General features: G+C 39.1%; 1 protein-coding gene across 1 annotated transcript in view; it reads right to left on the bottom strand.

Annotated features, from left to right (window-relative positions):
- The window catches only part of LOC121900087 (CUB and sushi domain-containing protein 1-like), a 431,770-nt gene that overhangs the window by 93,698 nt on the left and 315,264 nt on the right, over positions 1-22,808 (bottom strand). Inside the window, exons 25-31 of the mRNA XM_042416050.1 lie at positions 20,675-20,831; positions 18,352-18,543; positions 11,012-11,138; positions 10,089-10,300; positions 7,410-7,601; positions 4,319-4,457; positions 414-601 (exon numbers count right to left, since the gene is read on the bottom strand). Coding sequence (XP_042271984.1) covers positions 414-601; positions 4,319-4,457; positions 7,410-7,601; positions 10,089-10,300; positions 11,012-11,138; positions 18,352-18,543; positions 20,675-20,831 — 1,207 coding nt within the window. The remainder of the gene's footprint in view (positions 1-413; positions 602-4,318; positions 4,458-7,409; positions 7,602-10,088; positions 10,301-11,011; positions 11,139-18,351; positions 18,544-20,674; positions 20,832-22,808) is intronic.

Genomic DNA, 22,808 nt, shown 5'->3' with positions numbered 1-22,808 from the left:
ATGAAGCTCTGTACTAAATTAAGCCTATAGTGCAGTTCTCCTTTGCAATAGATTACTATTGATTACTATTGCTGCAACCTTACTACTACCAATACTGTCACCAATACTAACACTACAAATACTGCACTTCTACTACTACTACTACTACTACTTATACTACAGCTACCCTACTGCTACTCCTTCTGCTACTATACCAACACAATTGTATTACTACAACCAATTATACTACTATTGCTAATAGTAATAGTACAACTTGCTTAACTTGTACTATCACAACTAATCAATATTCTGGCAGGTTAGACTGTTTTAAAACATTTTGTCATTATCTAAGAAGAATTACAGTACCTCAACTGTGACCTTGTTGGAAAATGTATGAGGATATTATGTTAAGACAAAGTTCTAAGTTTAATTACCTCTATATTCGATGGCGAACCCAGACATGCCCAGTGAGGCGTCAGATCTGAATGCCAGGAAGAGGCTGTTACCGCTGCTCTCTATCCGCTCTGGGGCCTGGTTGCCTTGGAGACTTGCTAGTAATGGCCCATTAGAGTCTTCACCTTCGTAGATGTGCAGGAAGTCGTAACTTGGCTCCATGTTAAAACTGGGTTACAAAAACAAAACAAAACAGAGAAACTTAGGTTAAAGAATCTAGTAAGACTGATTGTGTATTGTTTGTGTGTGAGTGTGTGTTTTATTGTTCAAATTCTCTGAACAATTGATCCAGTGATGTGTGTTAAATTCAAACTGCTTCATTTAACGACCGCCTATGAGTTTGTGCTACCTTTCTTTTAATCATCCGCTAATCTTCTTACCTTCATTTTGAGGTGTTTGATATGTTTTATTGATGTGTTTACTGCATTAAAAATGAAAGCTCTCAAAGTTTGTTTTTGTATTTTTCTTCATGAATTTAAGACAGTGATATATAGTCAAAAACACTCTTGTTTCATTAATATTTCATAAATATAAGAATGTGTGAGCGGCAGCAAAAGCAGCCATGTTGTGGCGTTTTAATATTAAGTTAATCATCCTTTTCTCATCATGAAAGGGCATATTATGATATATTTTGTTTTTTTTCCCCCAGTATGTGTGTGAATATGTGTTTGTGTCTATCTGATACATGTGTGTGAACACATTTTGATTTGTTAAGTCAAGCAGAACACATTTCTGATTTCGCAACCTGCTGCTACTGAACCTGCATCCTGAGCCTACAGTAGCCATTAATGCATGTTTCTTTGTAAAAGTTTTGCTGGTTTTCACTTTGACAGCTTCTCCTCATTTCTCTATACATACGTGAAGACATCTGGTCCTCATGAGGGTAAAAGTTTAAGAACACACACACACACACACACAGTCCTGACTCAATGTTTGCTCTGACAGTCGTTATGTTAGCCTTGTCTCCTACCTGTCACACAGATACAAATTTATACGTACACATATACACACACACACACACACACACACACATACACACACACACAGACATACGTATAGACACCTATCTCTGTTTGCTCTCAGAGTATGTGTGTATATTAGCTCTGACTTCCACCTGTCTGGTTAAACCATCCTGCTCAGTGTTTGGCTTGATGTCTTAGGACTTAACTGTGTGTGTGTGTTGTGTGAGAATATGAGCGTGTGCATGTGCATGTGCATGCACACGCACATGTGTGTGTGTGTGTGCAAAGGAAGAGAGAGAGCATAAGAGAAAGTGGTATTAACTCCAGCAGCATAACGGCACCAGCGCCAGGGGTGCTGAAGAGCAGTGTTTCGAAGAACAATTCCCAGTTTATATTTTGTGCTCTAACACAAAGAGACACACAAGGACGCACGTACATGACACAAGCACAGGCATGAGGAAATACACAGTTCTGCAAATCAAAATGTTATGTTATTTAAATTCAGAAATGCCAAATTAATATGGCATATTTACAAGATGTGTCCCCTACTTCTTCTAATGTTTCGCTTTACTTTAAGACACAAGAAGACAATCATGAATATCTGGGTTTGGGTGGAAGATGTGTTTGTGACAAGACTTGCTTAACTTAAAAAAAACCTTAAGTAATAATTAACAAAGTTAAGAATGCTCAAGTTAAGGCCCTGTGTTTATATCTGGTGCAGAATGGGCTTAACTGCATGTAAGCCCCTTCTGCACTGACAAAGCATTAAAGTGATCTGTGCTAATACCTTTTGCAGTAGTGATACATTCTGGGTTAGGATGCTAAAGCTACTAAGTGTCATGAAAAGAACATAAAGATCTTATTGAGCAGAAATGGGACGGCGCCATAGCCTCTCATGACCGAAGAAAGGTTTTACTCAATGGTCTGTTAAGAGTTGAGAGTTGAATGCAAATTAAGACTAATCAAGCTAACTTGAGAAGCTATAATTGAGTTTGTTTAGTGATGAATTAAACATCTTGAAATATACAGTACACAAGCCACAGAACAGCCAGTGCTCTAATTTTGAGAAAATTCATATGCTTTCCCTCTAACTATAAGTAGTCAGTGTAGTACATTTATAGAACATATTATCACTTTGGGTTATTTTACAGAGAATATAAATCTTCTTCTGGCTGATACACTTCAGCACTGCTATAAAAACAGAATCAGTTAGATATGGACAATCAAATGACCATTACATGATAACACAAAATGAGTTCTGACTTCACTGGAGAAACAAGAATTGTGCTGTGATTTGACTCAAAGAATGATCAAAAGATTGAGTCATTAGTTATTGGGTCAAGTGAAGTCTATTTCAGCTGAGCTTATAAAGCACAATTCCAGCACTAGCTTAAAATTAGATAAATGATGACAAAGAAATGACACACAACATTCACAAAACAACCAATATCAATACAACTTAATTAAAAGTAAAATACAAAAAACAGTCATTGTTACAACAGAAGGGAATTATCTTTCCAGCTGAAAAACACAAAGCCAAATTTGGGTCATTTTTTTTCCTTTGGCAATCTGGAGAAAGTCCGCTTTGCTTTTATCTGCTTTGCTACATGTGAAACTCCAATCTTCACTTTTGCTTTAGTCATAAGCCTCTAACCACTGTGACATGTAAAATATTCACCACCAAGTCACAATCAGGACTTGAAATGCAAATAAACACTGCCCTACTACCAAAAAAACAACACGTGGAAATTGTCAGAGATACTTTCCATTTACACATTTATTTCACCTCCCATATCAATTCAAAAAGAGTGAATGATGTTTGAGTATGTTTCTCTCTATGTGTGAAATTGACCAATATTTCTTTTACTAATAATCAAAAAGTTCCTGCACAGATCAATCCATGGTATGTCTTTAAGATTTTATAGGAAGTTCACAATGATAAACAAACTAAAAAGAAAAATGTCTGATTGAAAGATTTAGGCTATTAAGTGCAGCTAAAGGCTGTGACACTCCAGGGGGAAAAAAATCTATTTATCTGGCCTGTAGCTTTTTAACCATTAAACTACTTTAATTAGTCATGTTAGGATTAGATTTTCCCTCGGTTTTTAGACTGATTTAATGTTTATTACAGTTTTTTCAACCTCCATAGGTTTATATGTTACCCCAGTGATCCTTAACTGTGTGTTAATTAAGATTAGACTAAACTGGTCGGGGCCATTGACTATACAACACAGACATTTTTTGACCCTTGATGGGCTACACTGAGCAAAGCAAAGCCTACACTGAAAAATAAACTTAAACTAAACGTGCTTAGGGGACAAAGTCCAATACCCTAAATTTTTATGTTTTCTCAGGTTTTTGGGTGAACTAATTAAAAATGAATGTCATCAGTGAGGCCATTGCTCTGCCCTGACTTTTAGTGAGGCCTTGTTGCTGCTCCCTTAGTGTAGCATAGCGACCAGGTTACATTGTTGTGTTTTTATTTGATTCCGTGTTTTCCCTATATCTCCATCTCCCTCCTCTGCTTTGCTCAGAGCGCTGATGTGTGCTGCTCCTCTGCTGTCGGTGTGTCTGTTTGACCGAAACACACACACACACATGCAGAGCAGAGAGTGGGTGTGTTTATTTGTGCTTTGGAACGTAACCGCTGTGAAACAATCAGAAAATAACATTTTATTACTCTGATTCATGGCGTCTTTCTCGCCATCACTGCTCGCTCTCGTCATTCACTCTCTAGCTCACTCAACCACTGCTCTCTCTCTCTCTCTCTCTCTCTCTTGCTTGTTGGGCCAGGGAGGAGGCAGACAAAAGTTCCACTTGTATAAGACTTGAAAAACATTTTATGTTACAAGTTAGTTACATTGTATACAAGTGTTCATGTGCACATACTATAGAAAGCCGCAATTTAAATTTAGGTGGCCTACCTTTTGAAGATGAGGGCAATGACAAAGTCAGCGTTGACTCTGATCCTCCAATCACACTCTTTCCCCGGAGGGTAAGGCTGGGGGTAGTTGGGAGACAGAATTACTCCAGAGGGGCCGCTGACGTTTCCCCCACAGGTTGCTGGAGAAAAACGGAGAGAGATGGGAAGAGAGATAGAGAAAGAAAGATGATTACACAGCATTGGGCTTGGGGTAATTTGGAAGGAGAATCACCCCTGACTGACCACTCATACAGTATAACCCCCACAGGTAGGTGGAGCGGAACAGAGTTCGTTAGTGATGGGAGGTATGGCAGGGGTAGGTTAGGAGAGAGAATTAACCCTGGTGGGCCGCTGGTATTACCTCCACAGATAGCTGGAGAGGGTGAAAGAGTAAAAGAGAGAAAGAGGGATTGTGAGATTTAGTTATAGAGTGTAGGGCTGAGGGTAGTTAGCACAGAGAATCGCCCCTAGCGGTCCTGTTATCCCACAACAAGCCAGAAAGCGGGAAAGAGATATTGGTGAGAGAGACAGATAGGTGCTTTCAAGCAGCAATTAAGTGATGTGAAGGAAGAATTTGAAACATGAAGAGGTGTCTTGGGGGTGTCAGGTGGGTGTGAACAGATAAACAACAGTGAAATAGAGGTAAACACAGGCATTAACAGTTGCAGATCACTTACACACAAGCATGCACTTACACAATAGACTATTGTGTTTAATGTTGGTTTAATCTTAGGAGGTTTTGAACACCCAGGGATTTAACACCTGAGGTGAAGAGTGATGAAGAGAGAAGCACATGGGTGCTAAAGCTAAGAGAAAGCAGAGGGAGATTTAAGTCCTACATTTTATCTACAGCCATGCAAAAGATGAGGTCACTGGCAAAGAGTCAGAGGCAATATCAGGAGAAAAGCATAAAGTGTTTCACAGGCATGGTTACAAGGCAAATTACTAGTGTCTGTGACCATGCTGGAGGTCTTCCCGATAGTGCAGACTGATAAAGAGGAGGTGAGCAGCAACAGAAAGAGAGCTGGTTTTGCAGTTTCCAGTGGTGTAAGTCTTTGGCAAATGTCTGTAGTACTTTGCTGCAAGCTGAGGGGTGGAAACCCTGCTACTTGCTGCAGGAGTTTTCATCAGCTTGCTCACATTGTTTCCATCCCACCTTCAGCTATGTGCATAGTTAAAAATCCAGCAGCTTGGCACCTTCATTGTAATCTCTTTGTGATTTTCCCCCCCTCCTCTACTCAACCCTGACTAACTTGACATATTTCATATGCAAGACAAAACCAATCTGGGCACTTAAGTTAATGAGGAAAAAGAACTTCATGCATTTCATCCCCCAGTACAGACCTACTGTTCAGCAGAAGCCTTCTACCAATGTCAGAAAGTACTGTCAGAGAAATCTGTGCAAGTGCTACTAGTTCATTTCAAGCTAACATATTGGAATTTGTAGGTTGGCTGGTGAGGACACTGAAGGGCTCTTCCTCAAATATATAGTACCGTTTTTTGCTCCGACTCTGCTATTCCTGCATTTTCTGACTCAAAAAAGACAGGCTTCAGGGCTGGAAGTCACTTGCTTCCTTCAGTGAGGAAGTCAAGTGTGTCAGAGGAAGCTGAGGAGGAAAATAAAGGGAGGAAAGCACACCTGAAAGTGGGAGACTAGAAAACAAACTGCAGAGAATTGTGTGAACGAGGTGTCGAGTGGGATGTGGAAGCTCACTGGGCTCTAAGCAGCAGGTGGGCCTGATGGTGTTGATATAGGGAAAAAGAGCAAACAAGCTCTGGTTTTTTAACAGTTTTGATACAAGAACCCCCGTCACTGCTATCTGAATCATCCTTCGCTGCAAAAAATCTAATACGACCTGACTTTTTTTCCACGCTTCTTCTCCTGTCCACCTTCTATCCTACTCTTGCCTCATCCAAAGCTTGGCCGTCACCGCCACCCAGGCAAAAATTGAGTTTAGGAGGTTTTGATATTCCGTGTTGATTTTTTCTGTGGCCCTAAGCAACAGTGTTTGATGCTTATCTCAATCAGATTTCCTTCAGCACCTGTTCAACTTCTCCTTGATCTTAAAGAGCAGGTTTTTACAAGTTGCGAAGAGTAGATACTAACAGTGCAGTTAGTCACACTCAGGAGGGGTTTGTGGGAGGAAAAAGTCACCACAAAAGTAGAGGAGAGCAGACAGCCCTGCCAATCAAACAACAAGCTTAAATCAGTTTGATAACCCCCCGCTGGACACATGTTTTATCCAATATGGTCTGCGCTGAGTTGTAGTTAGTTCTGAAGTTTGGTATTGAGCTGGACTCAGCTGACTAACGTCATTACAGCAGGTTTGTTTACACAAGTGACTCCAATGAGTTATTTTAAGTCAGAGCACAGGGCCACAGCTCTGCCTCTATGTCTGCTCCTCCAAAACATCCTGTGAAACTACCATTTATAAGACCAGATATAGATCTGACCACATCAGCTGAAATTATACTATCACAATTTTATTGTAATCATATTCATATTGTAGTTTAGTAGGCCATATTGTCAAAAGTATTGTTGTCTCAAAAATACATTGCAATATCGTGATTTCATTTTAAGGCCATATCCTCCACTCCTAGCCTGCTATATGGAAGACCATCTTACACACCAGCAGCAGCTCCATTCAGGATTGGAGATCACCTTACCAGCAAGCTTCAGTTGATTTGCCCCCAGAGAAGTATGTCAGACAGGTAGAACAACACAGGGGCACCCAAGGGACCTGAACTGTCATGTTTGTTGTTTACTCTCTACACTTGAGACTTAAGATATAACTGTGAATCATTCCATCTCCAGAGGTTTTGTGTTGAGTCTTCCATCCCAAGATGTATTCATTAGAGGAAGCAGCGAAAGTGTTGCTGTCTGATGGACAGTATTTGAAAATCTTTATCCAGTGGCTTTTTTTATATTTACTCCACATTTGTTGTGTGCAATATAACTTCTATTAATTAATACTATTAATTAACTCACTAACATCTATCATCAGACCACTGCATCATATTCTATCTCCTATTTTTATTTAATTTAATCTCAGGTTGGCAGTCAGTAAATCCACAAAGTAATGTAAACCTACCTATACATGTTGGTGGATCAGGTTGCCAGTAGAACCTGTTATCCATCCGTACACATGTGATGGTGTCCTGGCCTTGGAGCTGGTAGCCAGGATCACACTGGAATGTCATACTGTCACCGGGCTCCTTACTGTCCCCGTATCGAGAACCATTTACAGGGATGCCTGGGTCATTACAGGTCGTTGCTGTAGTGGCTGGAGGGTGAAAAAGACAAAGAGAGACAGACATTGACATACCTTTGTAAATGGAAATTATTTTAATCAAAATTGGTACAGTATGCAATATGTGTCTGTGTAGGATATAATCTGATTTAAAGGTTGGTGAATAGCTAATATCATGACCTAAAATTAAAATACAGCAAAATGTATTTAATAAAATGTATTCCTATTTGTTATCTATGTCAGTGGTTCCCAACCCAGGGGTTGGACAGATAAATCTAAGGGGTCATGAGACAATTAACAAGATGGGAAAGCAGAAAAAATATGTATATTTTTCAGTTCTTGTAATCTTTGCCTTTTTTGTTGTGAATTACTGCACACTGTTACCTTTTCATCATCAGGCCTCTAATTTAATTACTTAATTACTCAAGCAGTTACTTTTACTTTTTGGTCCATTTGCTTGTAACCCATACACAAATGCAACAGCGAGTCGCCAGAAGTAATGGCTTCATTTTAAGGGCTCACATGCAGAAAAGGCTGGGAACTACTGATCTACATCATCTGCCAAGGGATAGGCAAGCCAGCATTTGCCACTGCTTGAACTCTCATTATACAGTAGACTCATCAATTAGTCATGGAGCTCCAGATTCAGCGAAAATTATAGATCAAATCTTGGCCAAAATAATAGATAACAATAGGGGATGTGGGCATGGAAGCCAGTATTATGAATTACAATCCACACTGAACATATAAATTATCTTTTGCATAAATATTCCAACCACTGGTGTATAGCCAAACATAGTGTTATAACATCCTGTTTATTATATATTTCCAGTACAAACAGTGTTTATTCCATCAAGGACACAGAGAGAGAAATGAGAAAGGACAACGAGAGAAAAAAAATATTAAAGAATTAAATTTGTTGTTGCATCATCCCTAAAAAGCCCTCACTCAATAAATCTACAAACCTTGCTTTACATAAATTAGTGTAGTGATAGATATTACCTTGGCTTTAGTAAATCAGCACAGAGGTAAATATAAGGTGTCATTACCATAGTAATGGAATAAGAGTGCTTTGATTAGTATGTTAGTGAGTGCAAATATTTATTGTTTTAAATGTGAGGAGGATGGGGAAAAAAACAAAATGTGTGAGTGTGAGAGGGCGATAGAGAGTGAAAGAGAGGCCTGGATGTAAATATTTATGACTGGAAATATACATCTCTTAATGTTCCAACAACTGTGTGCGCTGGAGCGCGTGTGTGCACACAGAGCAAGTGGGGGTGCATAGGTCTGTGAAAGAATTGGGTTGGTAATTAAATGGCTATGCGTATGAACGAACATAGGATAGCGCATGTGTGTGTGTTTGTGAGTGAGCTGATGTGAAAAAGCAGCTGTAAAGGTACGATGGTCTCCCACTTCCTACGTTTTCTTACTCATTGTGCTCCCTGATTGATTTTGCTGCAAGAGTGGATCGCAGTGACTTTGGTCAATGATTCTAATAGGACGGTGCAGAGACATTTTTGTGTCTAGTGGCTCAAACAGCAATGACCATCCCAAAGGGAACAGATATTGTAGAAATTGCCCTTTAAAAAAAAAAAAAAGGAAGAAACAGCAGCAACAGTTTGTGTTCATTGGCATCCCCTTGAGTGAGCATGATGAAAAAACTAAAATCTTACTGGATTAATAGTTGTTAATTTCATGAGTTCAAAACCCTTAAAATGAATAAAAATTACTTTGTCAATTAGCCTATAATTTTTTTTTAGCATATACAGTACCAGTAAAAAGTTTGGACACACTTTCTCATTCAAGTGTATAATGTGTGTATAATTTGACACATATGAATGGTTTGATGGTCATACAGATAAAATTATTTAACAACCCCTTCAGGCTTTCGACCACATGCTAAGAAGTATGTATCTAAAGTAAGGTATGCTTTACATATCCCGATTTAGAGACCATTATTAATCCATTTTACCAATCTACCATCTCTCAAAGAAGGATTTTATGATGCTGTTAAATAACTAACTAGCATGATATTAAGCAGCGCTCATAGTTTTGTTACCGTATCTCCTGGTTTCCTAAACTGTGGGTTATAACCAACACTGAACCACAGGTCTCTGCTGGTGGTGGTGGGCCCATTAAGTACTTAGTGAGCTTGGGTCCCGGAGTGAGATATTAAATCCCTCATTTGATTCTTTGGCTTAAGGTTTTTTCGGAAATCCTGTTAAATATAGTATTAATTCCAGATTAATTCCCTTATAGCCAATAAAAATGAAGTTTATATAATAACTAAGAAACTATATGTGTGATGAGTGCTGAGTTTGTTAATTAGCTAATTTAATTGCTAGTTCAGTAATTGGTTTTCCTTCATAAATGGATCTGGGGGATATTTTGGGGCAGACCACCCAAATCAGTGAGTTTGCAGAATCATAGCACACTTTTTGAGTGTCAGTCATTCAGTATTTTATCCTCCATGCGAGTTCCAAATTTTAACATTTTTGATTTATAGATGAGGCTACTTACTTGAGAACTGTATAGAAAATCCTTGCTTGCTGATGAAGTAATCAGAATCAAACTGCAGTGTGAGTATGTTGAAAGTCGAGTGGATATCTTCAGGCAAGGCTGGACCTGACCACTCTTTCAACAGGATCCCTCCATCCGAGGGCCCAGATGGACCATCCCAAACTCTCAGGATATCGTGGCCGACCTCAGTGTCAAAGACGATGAAGTGAAGGCTAAGAAAAGAAAAGAAAAAAAACACACACACACACAGGAGCACAGAGATCCAATACAAACGTTAACAACAGTTCTTTATTTGACAGGTTTACCATAAACTCATGTCCAATATCAAATCCAATGAAGTAGAGCTGAGAATAGACAGCTCATACTAGCACACACACACAAACACACAAATGTCAGCAGTAGCCACAATGTGTTGGGAAACATGATGGTGGCATAATGACTAATGTGGTGTACTCTCTGACACAGCAGTGGCTTTGACAGAGGACATTTATCTATAGTTACTGAAAATATTATTACCTGACAGTCTCGTGAGCGTTTTATAGTTTGTTTAGTGAACGTTGTTATCATATGAGAATCGTCCTATATCATTTGATTTGATTTGACTTAATTATCAGAATATTTTTCTGAAATTTGACTGTTTCACATAAATATCAAAACACAACATTTAACCAAACAACAAAACAAATACTACAACATATATTACATCAGACATTACGAATAAGTAGTAGCCAGTAAACTAATCCTATCTCAGCCGGAGCAAAGCAACTCTGCACTTATTAGTGTATCTGGTAATGTCTTATTTCTTTATCAAACATTTCATGGCTTGTTTCCTTTGATGCCGAACCAAAACTCAATCAGATAAATGCAGGGTATCATCATAATCACAGTGCCTTCAGTGCATATCCAACTGCTTCTTCTTTTACCTGATAGTCTTGCCAGTGTCAGCCTCTATAGTCCAGGTACAGTGGAGGTTGTTGTCATATGGGGCAGGGTATCCTGGAGACAGAATCCGTCCAGACACTGCTCCAGTTATGTGACCGCCACACTCCGCTGAGAGGACACAAGACAAGGGCTTATCAAACACCACTGGAAAAAAAACAACATACTGTTTATGTCCTTGTTATAATTTTACCTACAGCCAGATTTACAGCTATTACTGTTTATTGCTTCCACTTGTGATATGGAGCATGGCTTGAGCTTACATCCCCACTTAGATAATCTCCACATGTAGCAAGGAAGATCAAACACATAGGGAACATCATGATAAAGCCATATACTGTAGGATTATTGCAAGGTTACTGTGAATTACAAACTATCAAGATATTGCTGGTGACTTGCAGCCCTCTCAGCCATAAAGTTAATTCTTCTCAATCACAAAGACATTTGAAATGTATTGAAAATATGAGTCATCGCATTAGACTTTTATAAGATGACAAAATAAAGGCCAAATAAATCCTACAAGGTTACACAAATTCACCAGCACTGTCATAATGAATCTTGTGTCTTGTGACCACTTTTAATGGCAATGAAACTTGACAACCCTATTTATCACATTGATTTGTAAAAGGTGCCACAATTTGGTAGATAAGCAGTTCTTGCTCTTTTTTTGTTGTTTGTGATCCATTCTTGTTACAGTAAGTCTCTAAATACCACTTGATTCTTGGTATCAAATTCTTCCAGTCTTCTTCCCGGCCCTATTATATTTCTGTTCATCTTTATACTTTCTCCCTCTACTAAATTACTCTGAGGTGTGAAGGTTGAGTTAAATGAGAAATGGTTAAGAAAGGCTTGAATCATTAAATCAACCTTGAATTATCCAAGCTCTTGCTATACAGTTTCAAGGTTGTTGAACGACTTTGATGACTGTTTTCCCTTAAGGTTCTCCCTATAGTGTTAAGAGTTCAAGAAAAAAAAAACTCTTTAATACACAAGAGATAATTGGCTTTTTTGTGTTATTTTTATATTGTTTTCAGTGGTGAGGAACAGGGGAGATAGCAGCAAATAGAGGAAAAAGGCTGGAAGCATATTTGAACTCATCATGGTAGTACATGGGACACATAGTAACCCACTGAGCCAGCAGATCGCTGCTGATAAGGGAACAGTTCAGTATAGAGAAGGCTTTATATCCGTTTCTGTATTGTGTGTTTGTGTGAGTTAAGAGCAAACCATTAACACAGCTCTGCAATCTACAATACAATGACAACCTACTGCTGTTGCATTACCCCAGGCGAAATGCACACAAGTACACATCCTCATGTAAACACAAACACAAAGGCAGTAGCAGATAATCACACAATAACACACAAGGCCAGAAACATACTTGAAAGCACTTATTCAGTTACACACACACACACATATATGGATGTACACAAAAAATAACCAGTTGTTTCAGTCCCTAGTGATAGACAACACAGGAGGAAAGGCAACTACTCCACTATGTTTTATCATGAAAATCGGGTAGAAAGTGGAAGACAAAAAGAGAAAAAAAAAAAAGTGATTTAGTAAGCCTGGGCCGATGACAACTGCAATTTCCCGACAGAAAAAGAAAGGAGACAGGCACACGTATATAGAGAAGAAGACAGACAGGTGTACTGTATGAATAGAGAAAGAGAGAGAATGACAATCTGCGCCACATGGTATGATAGACCACCACTCTGTTTGACTCAATGTAGGAGAGAGAGAGAAAGACGGTATAGAAATAGCTCCAGGCAAAGCCATCTCCTCATCTCCATGCTAGTACACGCAGATATGGGACCGAGCCAGACAGACAGGGAAGGAGACAGAGAGACAAACGCCCCAACAGGCAGACAAAGGAGAAAGATACAAAAGTAGCTGTAGAGGTAGTTAGCCCAGGGCTCTGCCAGCAAGTATTCTCCTGGTTGCTGGCTTACCTGGAATAAGGCAGAGCAGCTACAAATTAATGACTGACTGCAGAGGTATACAGGGACACACACACACACTCACACACACTCACACACACACCACCACACCCACACACACACACACACACACACACACATACACACACAACACAACACACAACACACACACACACACACACACAGATTTATACATATCCGCTCAAAAACGCATATTCATTCTCATTCACACCCACATAAATACATTCAGCCCACATTCTTTTTAGTTGCCATTAGCAACCACATCAGGCCATGTCCCACCTCAGAGCTCAGGTGTGCTGGCAGGTTAGAGAGACACAAGGTTCGGCTCTGCAGCAGTGAATTGTGAATTAACATGTGCCAAGTGCCCCACATCTACCCAACAAGGTGGGAAATACTTACAGGGAAAGTGCTTTAATTTGTAAAATATGCAAGCCACAAAATATTTATGGAGAAGCAGGAATTACGGACTTCAAAAATTGCGAATTTGCTTTAGGGATTTCCAAGCTAGGTAGGAACAATACAAACAAGCAAAACATCGTATTCATGCGTTCACTGGTGGTTGCTCATTGAGAATAAGCAGTCCGACTGGCCAGCTGCACACGCTGTAGTTAAAAACACAAACAACTTTCACAGGTCCATAAGCAAAAAAGAAAAAAGAAAAAAAAACATCATGTCAAAGCACCTGAATCGTTTGGCACACTCCTCTCCAGCCTAATTAAGAGCTGCCAAGTGCCAACTAAAGCTAAATCTGCCCTCTGGCAGCTTATCTACCTCACTACCTTGGAAATATTTAAATATATTCTAGATATGCCAAATGAGAAACCTTTTATTTTTGTCATTTTCACTGTCTGAAAAAGAAAAAACAAGACTTACGAATGTAACTACGGTTCTATGAATTCTGGATGACTGCCTAGAGACTGACTTGAGGCAGTCTGTAATACCTCGATACCCATCACGTGCATGCACAGGAGGTTAAAACACCCAGCAGTCATTTCCTACAGACTCTTCATGTCAAGACTGTCATGACAATAAACTCTGGCGGTCATCCCAGATTCATAGAACTTTAGTTATATTTGTAACTCTATGATTATATCCAAACTGGACATAGAATGAAGACACTAGGTTGCAGCTTCTCCAGCTTCTGTTTGCGGGGTGAGACCTGCCTAATCGAGACTGAATGTAGTGAAAACTGAAAACTCCTTAGGAGGAAATAAGGGGTTGGGCCACAAGGTCACACCAGACCCATTCAAACTCCGATTTTATACACTCCCTGGCAACAGACAAAGCATGAAGTTCACCAAATTGCTTCATGAATGCAATAGTGAGGAGAAATGTAGTCTTTCCAGACAGCCAGAGGTCAGTCTGGGGTTCAAAAGGTGGTGTATACAACACCTCTAGAACCTCTAGAATATGCACAGTTAGGCAAGAAGATGAAAAGGAGACATGATGACAGCTGGGTGTCAAGCTCCTTTATCAAATTGCTTGCATCATCCATGTCACACGAGTGACTGTTGGTATAAGATTTTGACCTCTTGTGCATTCCTATGATGGATATCCAGGCATACTGTCTCATACTGTGGTCAGGAAAGATGAAAGAGCACCTAATACTGCTGGAGTGCACAACAGCTGTCATACAGTTGGATGAATATTCCAATATACTTTCTGGCAACATTCAAACACTCAAGCTCTATAATAATTTTCTTGAAGTTGTGTTGTTTGATACATAACAACATAACATAACAACTGTTTTTATGTCTCTTTTTTTCAATGTGTTTGCAAATCACTCATAGCAGAAACAGGCTGTATTTCAGTAAGAACCAAAGTATTTTGGTATTTTAACCAGTAATATGCATGGCTGGAGTTTGATATTATTACAGTTAATAATAAATTGCTACTTTTGTCATCACTCTCTGTAACTCTCTGTTGCAGACTGAAACTGCATTATCTAAAATCTGACTCCTATTCCGAGGATAACTTTTATCATAATTAGTCATCCTATCAGTTTATGTGTGCACGCACTAAACTAACTTGGATGAGAAAGCTGAATTTCTCTCGGTGGAATTTTTCCTACTTCTTTGAATTTGTCATTGACACACAAGCACACAGGCAGAGTAAATTACTTTTGAAAGTATGACAGGATGCAACCATATATTCTGGGTTGTAATAGAAAAGTGCATGTGGGTGGACATTCACTTGAGTTTGTGCTGTTCAGTATCTGAAAAGATACTCTGGTCATGCCACCCTTAAATGGTGGGATGTCTGTGTGCAGGTCTATGTCATCTTATATTTGTTCAAGAAGTGACAATTTCAGGTGAATCAATATTCAGGGTCCCTACACCCTTTTGTTAAATCAAATTCAAGCACTTTTCAAGCATTTTCAGGGTACATTTTCATGCTTTTCCAACACAAACATCGGTCTCCAGTTGTGGCTCCGTCTTCTGTGTCGAGGCATTACTGTCAAAATAGTTTAATAATCCACTTACTCAAACGTGCAGAACAATAATTCTAGAGCCCAAGTTCCACCCGAGAACGTTTTGGCAGCGTACCAGTTTACTATAGGATGCTCATGAATGTACGCTAGCCAGCTTAGCCAAGGTAGCCTGGTTATCCTGGTCAACCTTTAGTGTTGCTGCCGTCAGAATGACAACGACAACAATACCACATCTCCCCGCCCCCCTCCCCTCTCTGTGACTGTCAGTTTTTCACTCCGCCTTTGAGTGAAGCTGTTCAAAATGATAAACACATTTGATTTCTGACGAGGTCAGACAGCATGTCCTGAGAACCAGTTCTGAGAGAGAAAAATGTAGTTGAAAAGTATGAGAGTAAAAGTAGTGGTTTGGTCCTTCTGTCTGATATATTATTATATATGACATCACTAGATTATTAATACTGAAGCATCAGTGTGTAAGCAGCATGTTACTGTTGTAGCTGCTGGAGGTAGAGCTAGTTTCAACTACTTTATGTACAGTTAGACCATAAATCAGCATAAAACAGCTGTCAGCAGGTGTCCTGACTCCCTGCAGGAAACAGAAAAGTTGTTTTCCTTTTTCACTGCAGCACAACTAAACTGTTTCAGTGACAGTTTCCACTGCAGCACAACTAAACTGAGTCAGTAATAGTTTTGGCTAATGAGCCATTGTTGGATGTTCACAGTTTTCAAAATAAAAGACCAAAATATTATTTTCTACCTTTCTTTTTTTCTGCTGTACAGAAATCATACCAAACTGTGACCCCCAAAACCGAGGTATGTAGTGAACAGTGAATTTTGTGTACTCTTACTCTCCTTACAACTTGTGTTTCTGAGCTCAGCAAGAGCATAATGATTCACAAAATAGAGTGTGCGATTAAGTGATTTAATCAGTACAGGTGAATGCTTTGAAAAGAGGCTATGGTATACAGTCTATGGGACTGATTCAACACTAGGAAATATTTGTAGTTGAAGTAATATGCCTCCGTGTGTAAAAACAACCCTATGTTCCTAATATTTTGTCCACTCCATTAACATCCATGAGAGGGGCAAAATATTAGGAACACTTGTCAATATAATGCACTCCAGTATACCACCACCATCCACTACCACCTTAATAATAAACATTAAGCAGAATTATCACCTTCCTGACAATGTCAACAAAAACTGAAAATGTATAAGCTTCGTAAAAGTAGAATTTATGGCGGAGCTGTTATATACTCAGAATTATTATTTCACTTCTTCATCACATTAAATCAGATGTTAGTGTGCTATAAACAACCAAAATTATGTTTAGTGAGAGCATTCTACAGAAGGGAGATAAATTACAAGGAAAACACAACAAAGTTTCAAGTTTCAAAATGTGTCACCGACCCAGTGCTTTACTATGAAAGTAATGCAATTACAATTTCAACCGGTTTCAAGCACTTCATTCAAAATCCAAGCACTTTTCAATCCTTGAAAATACCACTTGAAAATTCAAGCATTTTCAAGGATCTCCAGCACCTGTGGGAATCCTGAATATTGTTTTTACATCACCCCACTTTCTAGCATCTGAAAGAAGTCACTCCTGATAGAATATTCTATTTATTGTTATGCTGAGAATAGAACAGAAAGCTAAGGCTACTGTGTGCACCTTCAGGGTACAAGAAAGCAGTCTGGCTTACATTATAAATTTATCAAAATTCAGTTCAGACAGTCATCCTCTATTTTTGCACCTTAACCATGTTATCCTTAAAATACATAGAGGCCTGGTGCACTAAAATGCCCGTTCTCATGCCCTTCTCATGCACAGGTTGATGTATCAGCAAGGCCTGCTTTTACACACTGAGACATATTAGTGCTACTACAAGTATTTCCTACAGAATGTTGAATCAGTCCCATAGACTGTATACCATGGCCTCTTTTCAAAGCATTCACCTGCACTGATTAAATTACTTAATCACACATATCTTATGAATCACCAATGCTCTTGCCGAGCTTAGAAACACAAGTAGTAGGGGTGTAAGGGTACACAAAATTCACAGTTTGGTAGAGCAGAAAAAAAAGAAAGGTAAAAAATAACATTTGGTCTTTTATTTTGAAAAATGTCAGCATCAAACAATGGCTCATGATGTCATATATAATAATGTATATATTATATGGAAAAATTTTAAGGCCTGTTAAAAGTTCATGTAAGTGAGAATTGCAACTGCCTTATTTGAGCTGGAATTAAGCTCTTCCTCATGTGTTTGATGTTTGTATTCACTTTCTGTTGTGTTTTATTTCTACTTAAACTGTAATTGGTGTGCTGTCTTGGCCAGGTCTCCCTTGAGATTTCAATCTCAGGGGACTTCCTGGTTAAATAGAAATATCAGTCAGAGGGACCAAACCACTACTTTCATAGTTTTGAGATAACAGAGCAAATTTCAATAATAGTGTTACACTCGGTCAGTCTTATTGATCTCTCGTTTGTCATTCTGATGGCAGAGACACTACAGGGTAACCAGGGTAACCAGGCTACCTTGGCTAAGCTGGCTAGCGTACAACCCTGAGCATGCTATAGCTAAGTGGTGCGCTGCCAAAACGATCTGAGTGGAACTCGCGCTCTAAAATTATTGTTCTGTATGTCGGACTGAGTGGATTATTAAACTATTTTGACAGTAATTGTTTGGGTCACGAAGTGTATTTTTTATACAACTGCATGCACTGAACCGTAACATCCGTACCATGAGGGCTCAGAACAAATAGACGTACTGTTAAACCACTAGAGAGAAGCTTTGAGTGCTTATATATATGTGCTTATATTTGAGTGCTATATTTTTCATTAAATTTTATAAATAAAAAATCACCCAGTTTAATATTTCATATCATTTAGTTCTAATTTATTGATGTACACTTTTGCTGGCATACTAACCAATACAGGAAGGAAGTGGTTTGTCCCAGACACGTCTGTCCCCACTCAGACAGGTCAGTGTACTGCTGCCATGGAGACTGTATCCAGGGTTGCAGGAGTAAAGTACAAAAGTGTTGGCATAGTGACCATCGTCCTGGATCTTATAGCCATAACTAGGGACACCTGGTTCCTCACAGCGTACCAGGTCAAAACCTACAAATAGACGAACAGAGAGAGAAACACACACACACACACACACACACACACATACAGATTAGGTCATTCTCCCCATGCAGTACAGACAACATTTTATAAATGAACAGGGTGTTTCAGGTACAGGAGTACATAAGGTCATCCTATTCTTCTCCTTCCACTTCTAGCAGAAATTTCAAGTTTCAGCACTCAATGTAAATGCTGGAACATCAGGTATGTGACAGCTGAAGTGAAAGCTTGTGGACATTTAAACAAATTCTACTCATATGCTAGTTTCTCTGATATATAAAAAAGGTATGGGCTTCTCCCTCTCTTAAAAGATATAATGATGTGTAGTGGGCAGCAAAAGTGGTTAAATCTATGGATTGAAAGTGTGGTTCCTATATATGAAACCTATATATGAAAAAGATAAAATGATAATTTCACATCCTACACAAACATAAATATACTGTACACTTGAACAAGCACACTGTAAAGGGGGGATTTCAGTTTCAACACTGTATAGACAGTGTTTTATAGATAACAGAGAACAGGAAAGTTTCCCACTTTTAGAACAGACGGATAAATCAATATCTATTCTTTTCCTCGGGTCAGCCTCTAATGACCAGACAGTCCTCCCTTAGATGAGAAAAGTCCAAGTTGTACGGTGTGTAATTAACTGATTAAATTTTTCAGTAATGTTGGCTCCTTATGATACATATAGTATTCTTTCATATTTAATTGAGTGTTTGTTTATAAAGACTCTGTTTTGGCAGAGGGTGTCACAAAATTATTTGATTAGAGAAATGCAAACTCCACCAAACCTCTTGACTATGGAGTGATGTGATTATATGTAAAGCAACACCTGTTATCTGTACAGAATCAGGATGCAAAATCAGAGTGCACTCATTGTCCAATCATAATTCACTCTTCCATAAAGCCTTGTAATAACAGCTTTTACACAGCCAGCAACTTTTTAAGTGAGCTGTCGCCACTGTCTAACCATCCATCCACCATTCCTTCATCCAGTTCAGTTAAACAGATGTGTCTCACTCCTGTCAACGTTTCATAGTTAATGTCTTGATTAGATGTTTGAATTCTTATGGCTCCATTAAAAAAGCCTCAATCAATGTGTACTATTAAAGCTGTTTTACTCAGTCTCTGACCCTGCTTAAGAATCTATCGCTGCCCTTCTCAATCAGTTGCTTCTCCCTCCTTTCTCTCGTTTAAACTTTCTATCAATCTCTCTCTTCTCTATCCATCAGCTGATCCACTGTAGCAGAACTTTGCAGAAGGTGTCACCTTCTCCAGTTTAACGACTTGCAGATTAACGGCTGTCTAATGGTTCCACTGACATACAGAGCATCCATCTAGTATCCGTCTACCTTCATCCGTTTTTGTCCCTTCATGCAGCCACTCTTCCACTCCAGATGTGTCACTTTCTCACCTTCTTTTAATGACTTGCAGATAAATGTTCTTCTAATAGCCTCATTGACTTACACAGCAGCTGGTCTTGCCTTCTTAACAGACTCTCTTTAAAGCTATTAAGGTGTGTGTGTGTGTGTGTGTGTGTGTGTGTGTGTGTGTGTGTGCAAGTGAGAGAAAGTGCATGCAAATGTGTGTTTCAAGCATTCATATACTCATTTCCTTTTGTGTATGTTTGCTAAACTACTGTTGCACTTTAGGCTCCACCCTCAGCAGAAATTGCTTGGAAATCTGAGAGTAGTTCTCTTTTCAGCTGTCAGAAGTGAAAGAAATAGCTAGGTAATTTGCTGACTGAGAAAGACTAGTCTCTAGAGTTTTGTAGTACATGACACTTACTTTGTTCTGCTGTGTAACAGCCAAGAATCACTTGACTGTAGCACGGGGCAGATGCAGGATATATCCATGAAGACACACTTACACAATAACTATCACACTATTTTCCAATTAAAAACATCTTCTTACAAGGACCTTTCATGATGACCCTCTCAAAATGTAGGAAATGACTGTGTGTTTCTTTCTTTAGGCATACTTTAAGAAACTCTAAAGCATCACAAACCATGGCTATAAAAGCAAATACAGCAGAAAAACAACTTAATCTGTATTGCTGCCCAGTGTCTGATCAGTTCATCATTCAGTTAATATTTCTTAAACAACTTTCTTAACTCACTTGTGTATGTGAGGCGAAAGCCTTGATTGGTTCCAGAGGCGTTGCTGTTGAACTCTAGCCACAAGTGATTGGACGTACTATTGATGACATGACCCATCATGCTATCATGTGTGAAGTTGCCAAGGAGACGAGATGAACTGTTCTCTCCATCGTTCACCTGTCAATCAAAACACAGGAGTACAACCACAGAACATGAATAAAAACATGAGTAAAAAGGATTTGTGTGGTTTTGTAGAGGTTCATGTGAGTGTATGTCTACCAATTAAAGTGATGAGAATATCAAAGAGCATGGGTGCATGGTGCACTGCTGACCTGGTCCGAAAAACGAATGATAAAAAATGTCTTTAAAAAAGGCTTGAAACCAAAATTGCACACTTTTCCACAGTGAGCCATCAAAATGCCACATAGATACAAGCATGGCTTTGAGCCAGATAGATAGAGAGATAGAGCATGTTGTGGAAATAGCACCAAATACACAGTTGACTTAAGGGACAGCCAGTAGAACTGATGAAGCCTCGCTTTTGTATGTTCAACCATCAAGAGTTTTCTGCATCATTTCTAGAAAGAAAAGAAAGAGGGGTCCATGGTGGGTAAATGAATTGGTTACCTTACATGAAATGTTGCTTGCCATGATTACAATTGCTGGGGTAAGTATGTTGTTACTTTGATTTTTGTGGTTTAATTCTTGTCTATCACCTGTGGGGAGCAGTAGATTTGAGTATCGCTTTAATTTGTGCATTGGCAGAGGGGATATTGCAGCAATCTATGAAAAAGTAGCTAATTCAAAGTTGAGGATGCATCCAGCTGTGGTAAGTGTTGCAAATTTTTGTTTATATTTTTCATGCTGCTAAAGTGGATTCATTTTAACAGAGGAAACCATTAATGAATAATACAGTGTGCTTCCTAGAAATCATTAGTAAAAGGCAGAAGCTTCAGTATGCACGTTCCCTAATGTTATTTAAAGTCAGTGTAAAGGAAAATGAGAGATTTCTTTTGAAACACATTATACATGTTAGAAAACAACTGCTGAAAACATGTGAAAAGACTGTGAACTATGTAGTAATGAAGTGTGGAGTTAGAGCTTTAAACTGTTTTTCACCATTTCTGTGTTCAGGATTTTTTGGGTCGGCCTGAAATGGTGGATCGATGACGTAGAGGGGTGACCAGCATGACCCCCCACCAACACCCCACTATATAAACACTAGAGCGCACTATTCATAGTTACTATTTTTACACTGGGTAGTTTTACAAACTTTTGTCAGAGACAACTGGGATTCACTTCATATAATCCGCTGTTACTAGTGAATGGGGCCATTTTCAATCAACATTAGCGCTCAAGGAGTTATTTTAAACCCAGCTGAAGCGTCCTTTGACGGCTGTAGCCATCAGCAGCTTCGGCTTCAGCACCGGCTATGCGTCTGGAAGGACGGATAGAGTCAACTGACGCGGTGCCAGCAGCTGCCGACACCAGCCACCGTCCATGGCTTCAGCTTTAGCACCGGCTGTGTGGCTGGGAGGTCCCCGGCCAGAGGGAGAGCATTTGTTGGGCAGCACTTCACCAGAAAGCATGCCATGAGAGGCTTTTGCTCCAAGGGTGATGGCCACAATTAAGCCGCCAAGAAAGTTTCAGCAGAGAAGTGAATAATGTTAAGTGCACCAAACTTTACATAACGATGATTAGTGATGGATCGCTTGTTAATTAGTCCTTTAAGTTACATTTTTTCTGAAACAAGTCCACATCTATCGAAAAAATATGTTGGTAAATGTTACTTAATTTTTCAAATATCATCCATGTTGCTCGCCTTACACCTACAAACAAGGTCTATTTTAAATTGTGTATTTTTATACAGGAGTTTGGTATGAGTGTTGTTAACTCAGTCGAGCCATGCTGTTCAGTTTGGCCATGCTTTCAGCGCCTTCAGCAGACACGCCCCTAGCATTTCAGAGCAGAGAATACTGCTTGTTTTTCCACAATTTTGAAACCTAACTTTATATAAATGGCAACTTTTTTAATCATTCAAATTTGGCTGGGTGGTTAATTACACATTCTTCTGTGGTGTGACAAACTCAGAATACATATTTATTGTTGCTCTACACAGACTTTAACAGTTAAAAACAGCAAGTAAATGTCTGT

Source organism: Thunnus maccoyii, chromosome 1 (assembly GCF_910596095.1).
Source record: "Thunnus maccoyii chromosome 1, fThuMac1.1, whole genome shotgun sequence".
Classification (NCBI taxonomy): Eukaryota; Metazoa; Chordata; class Actinopteri; order Scombriformes; family Scombridae; genus Thunnus; species Thunnus maccoyii.
This window is presented reverse-complemented; position numbering and strand designations above follow the sequence as displayed.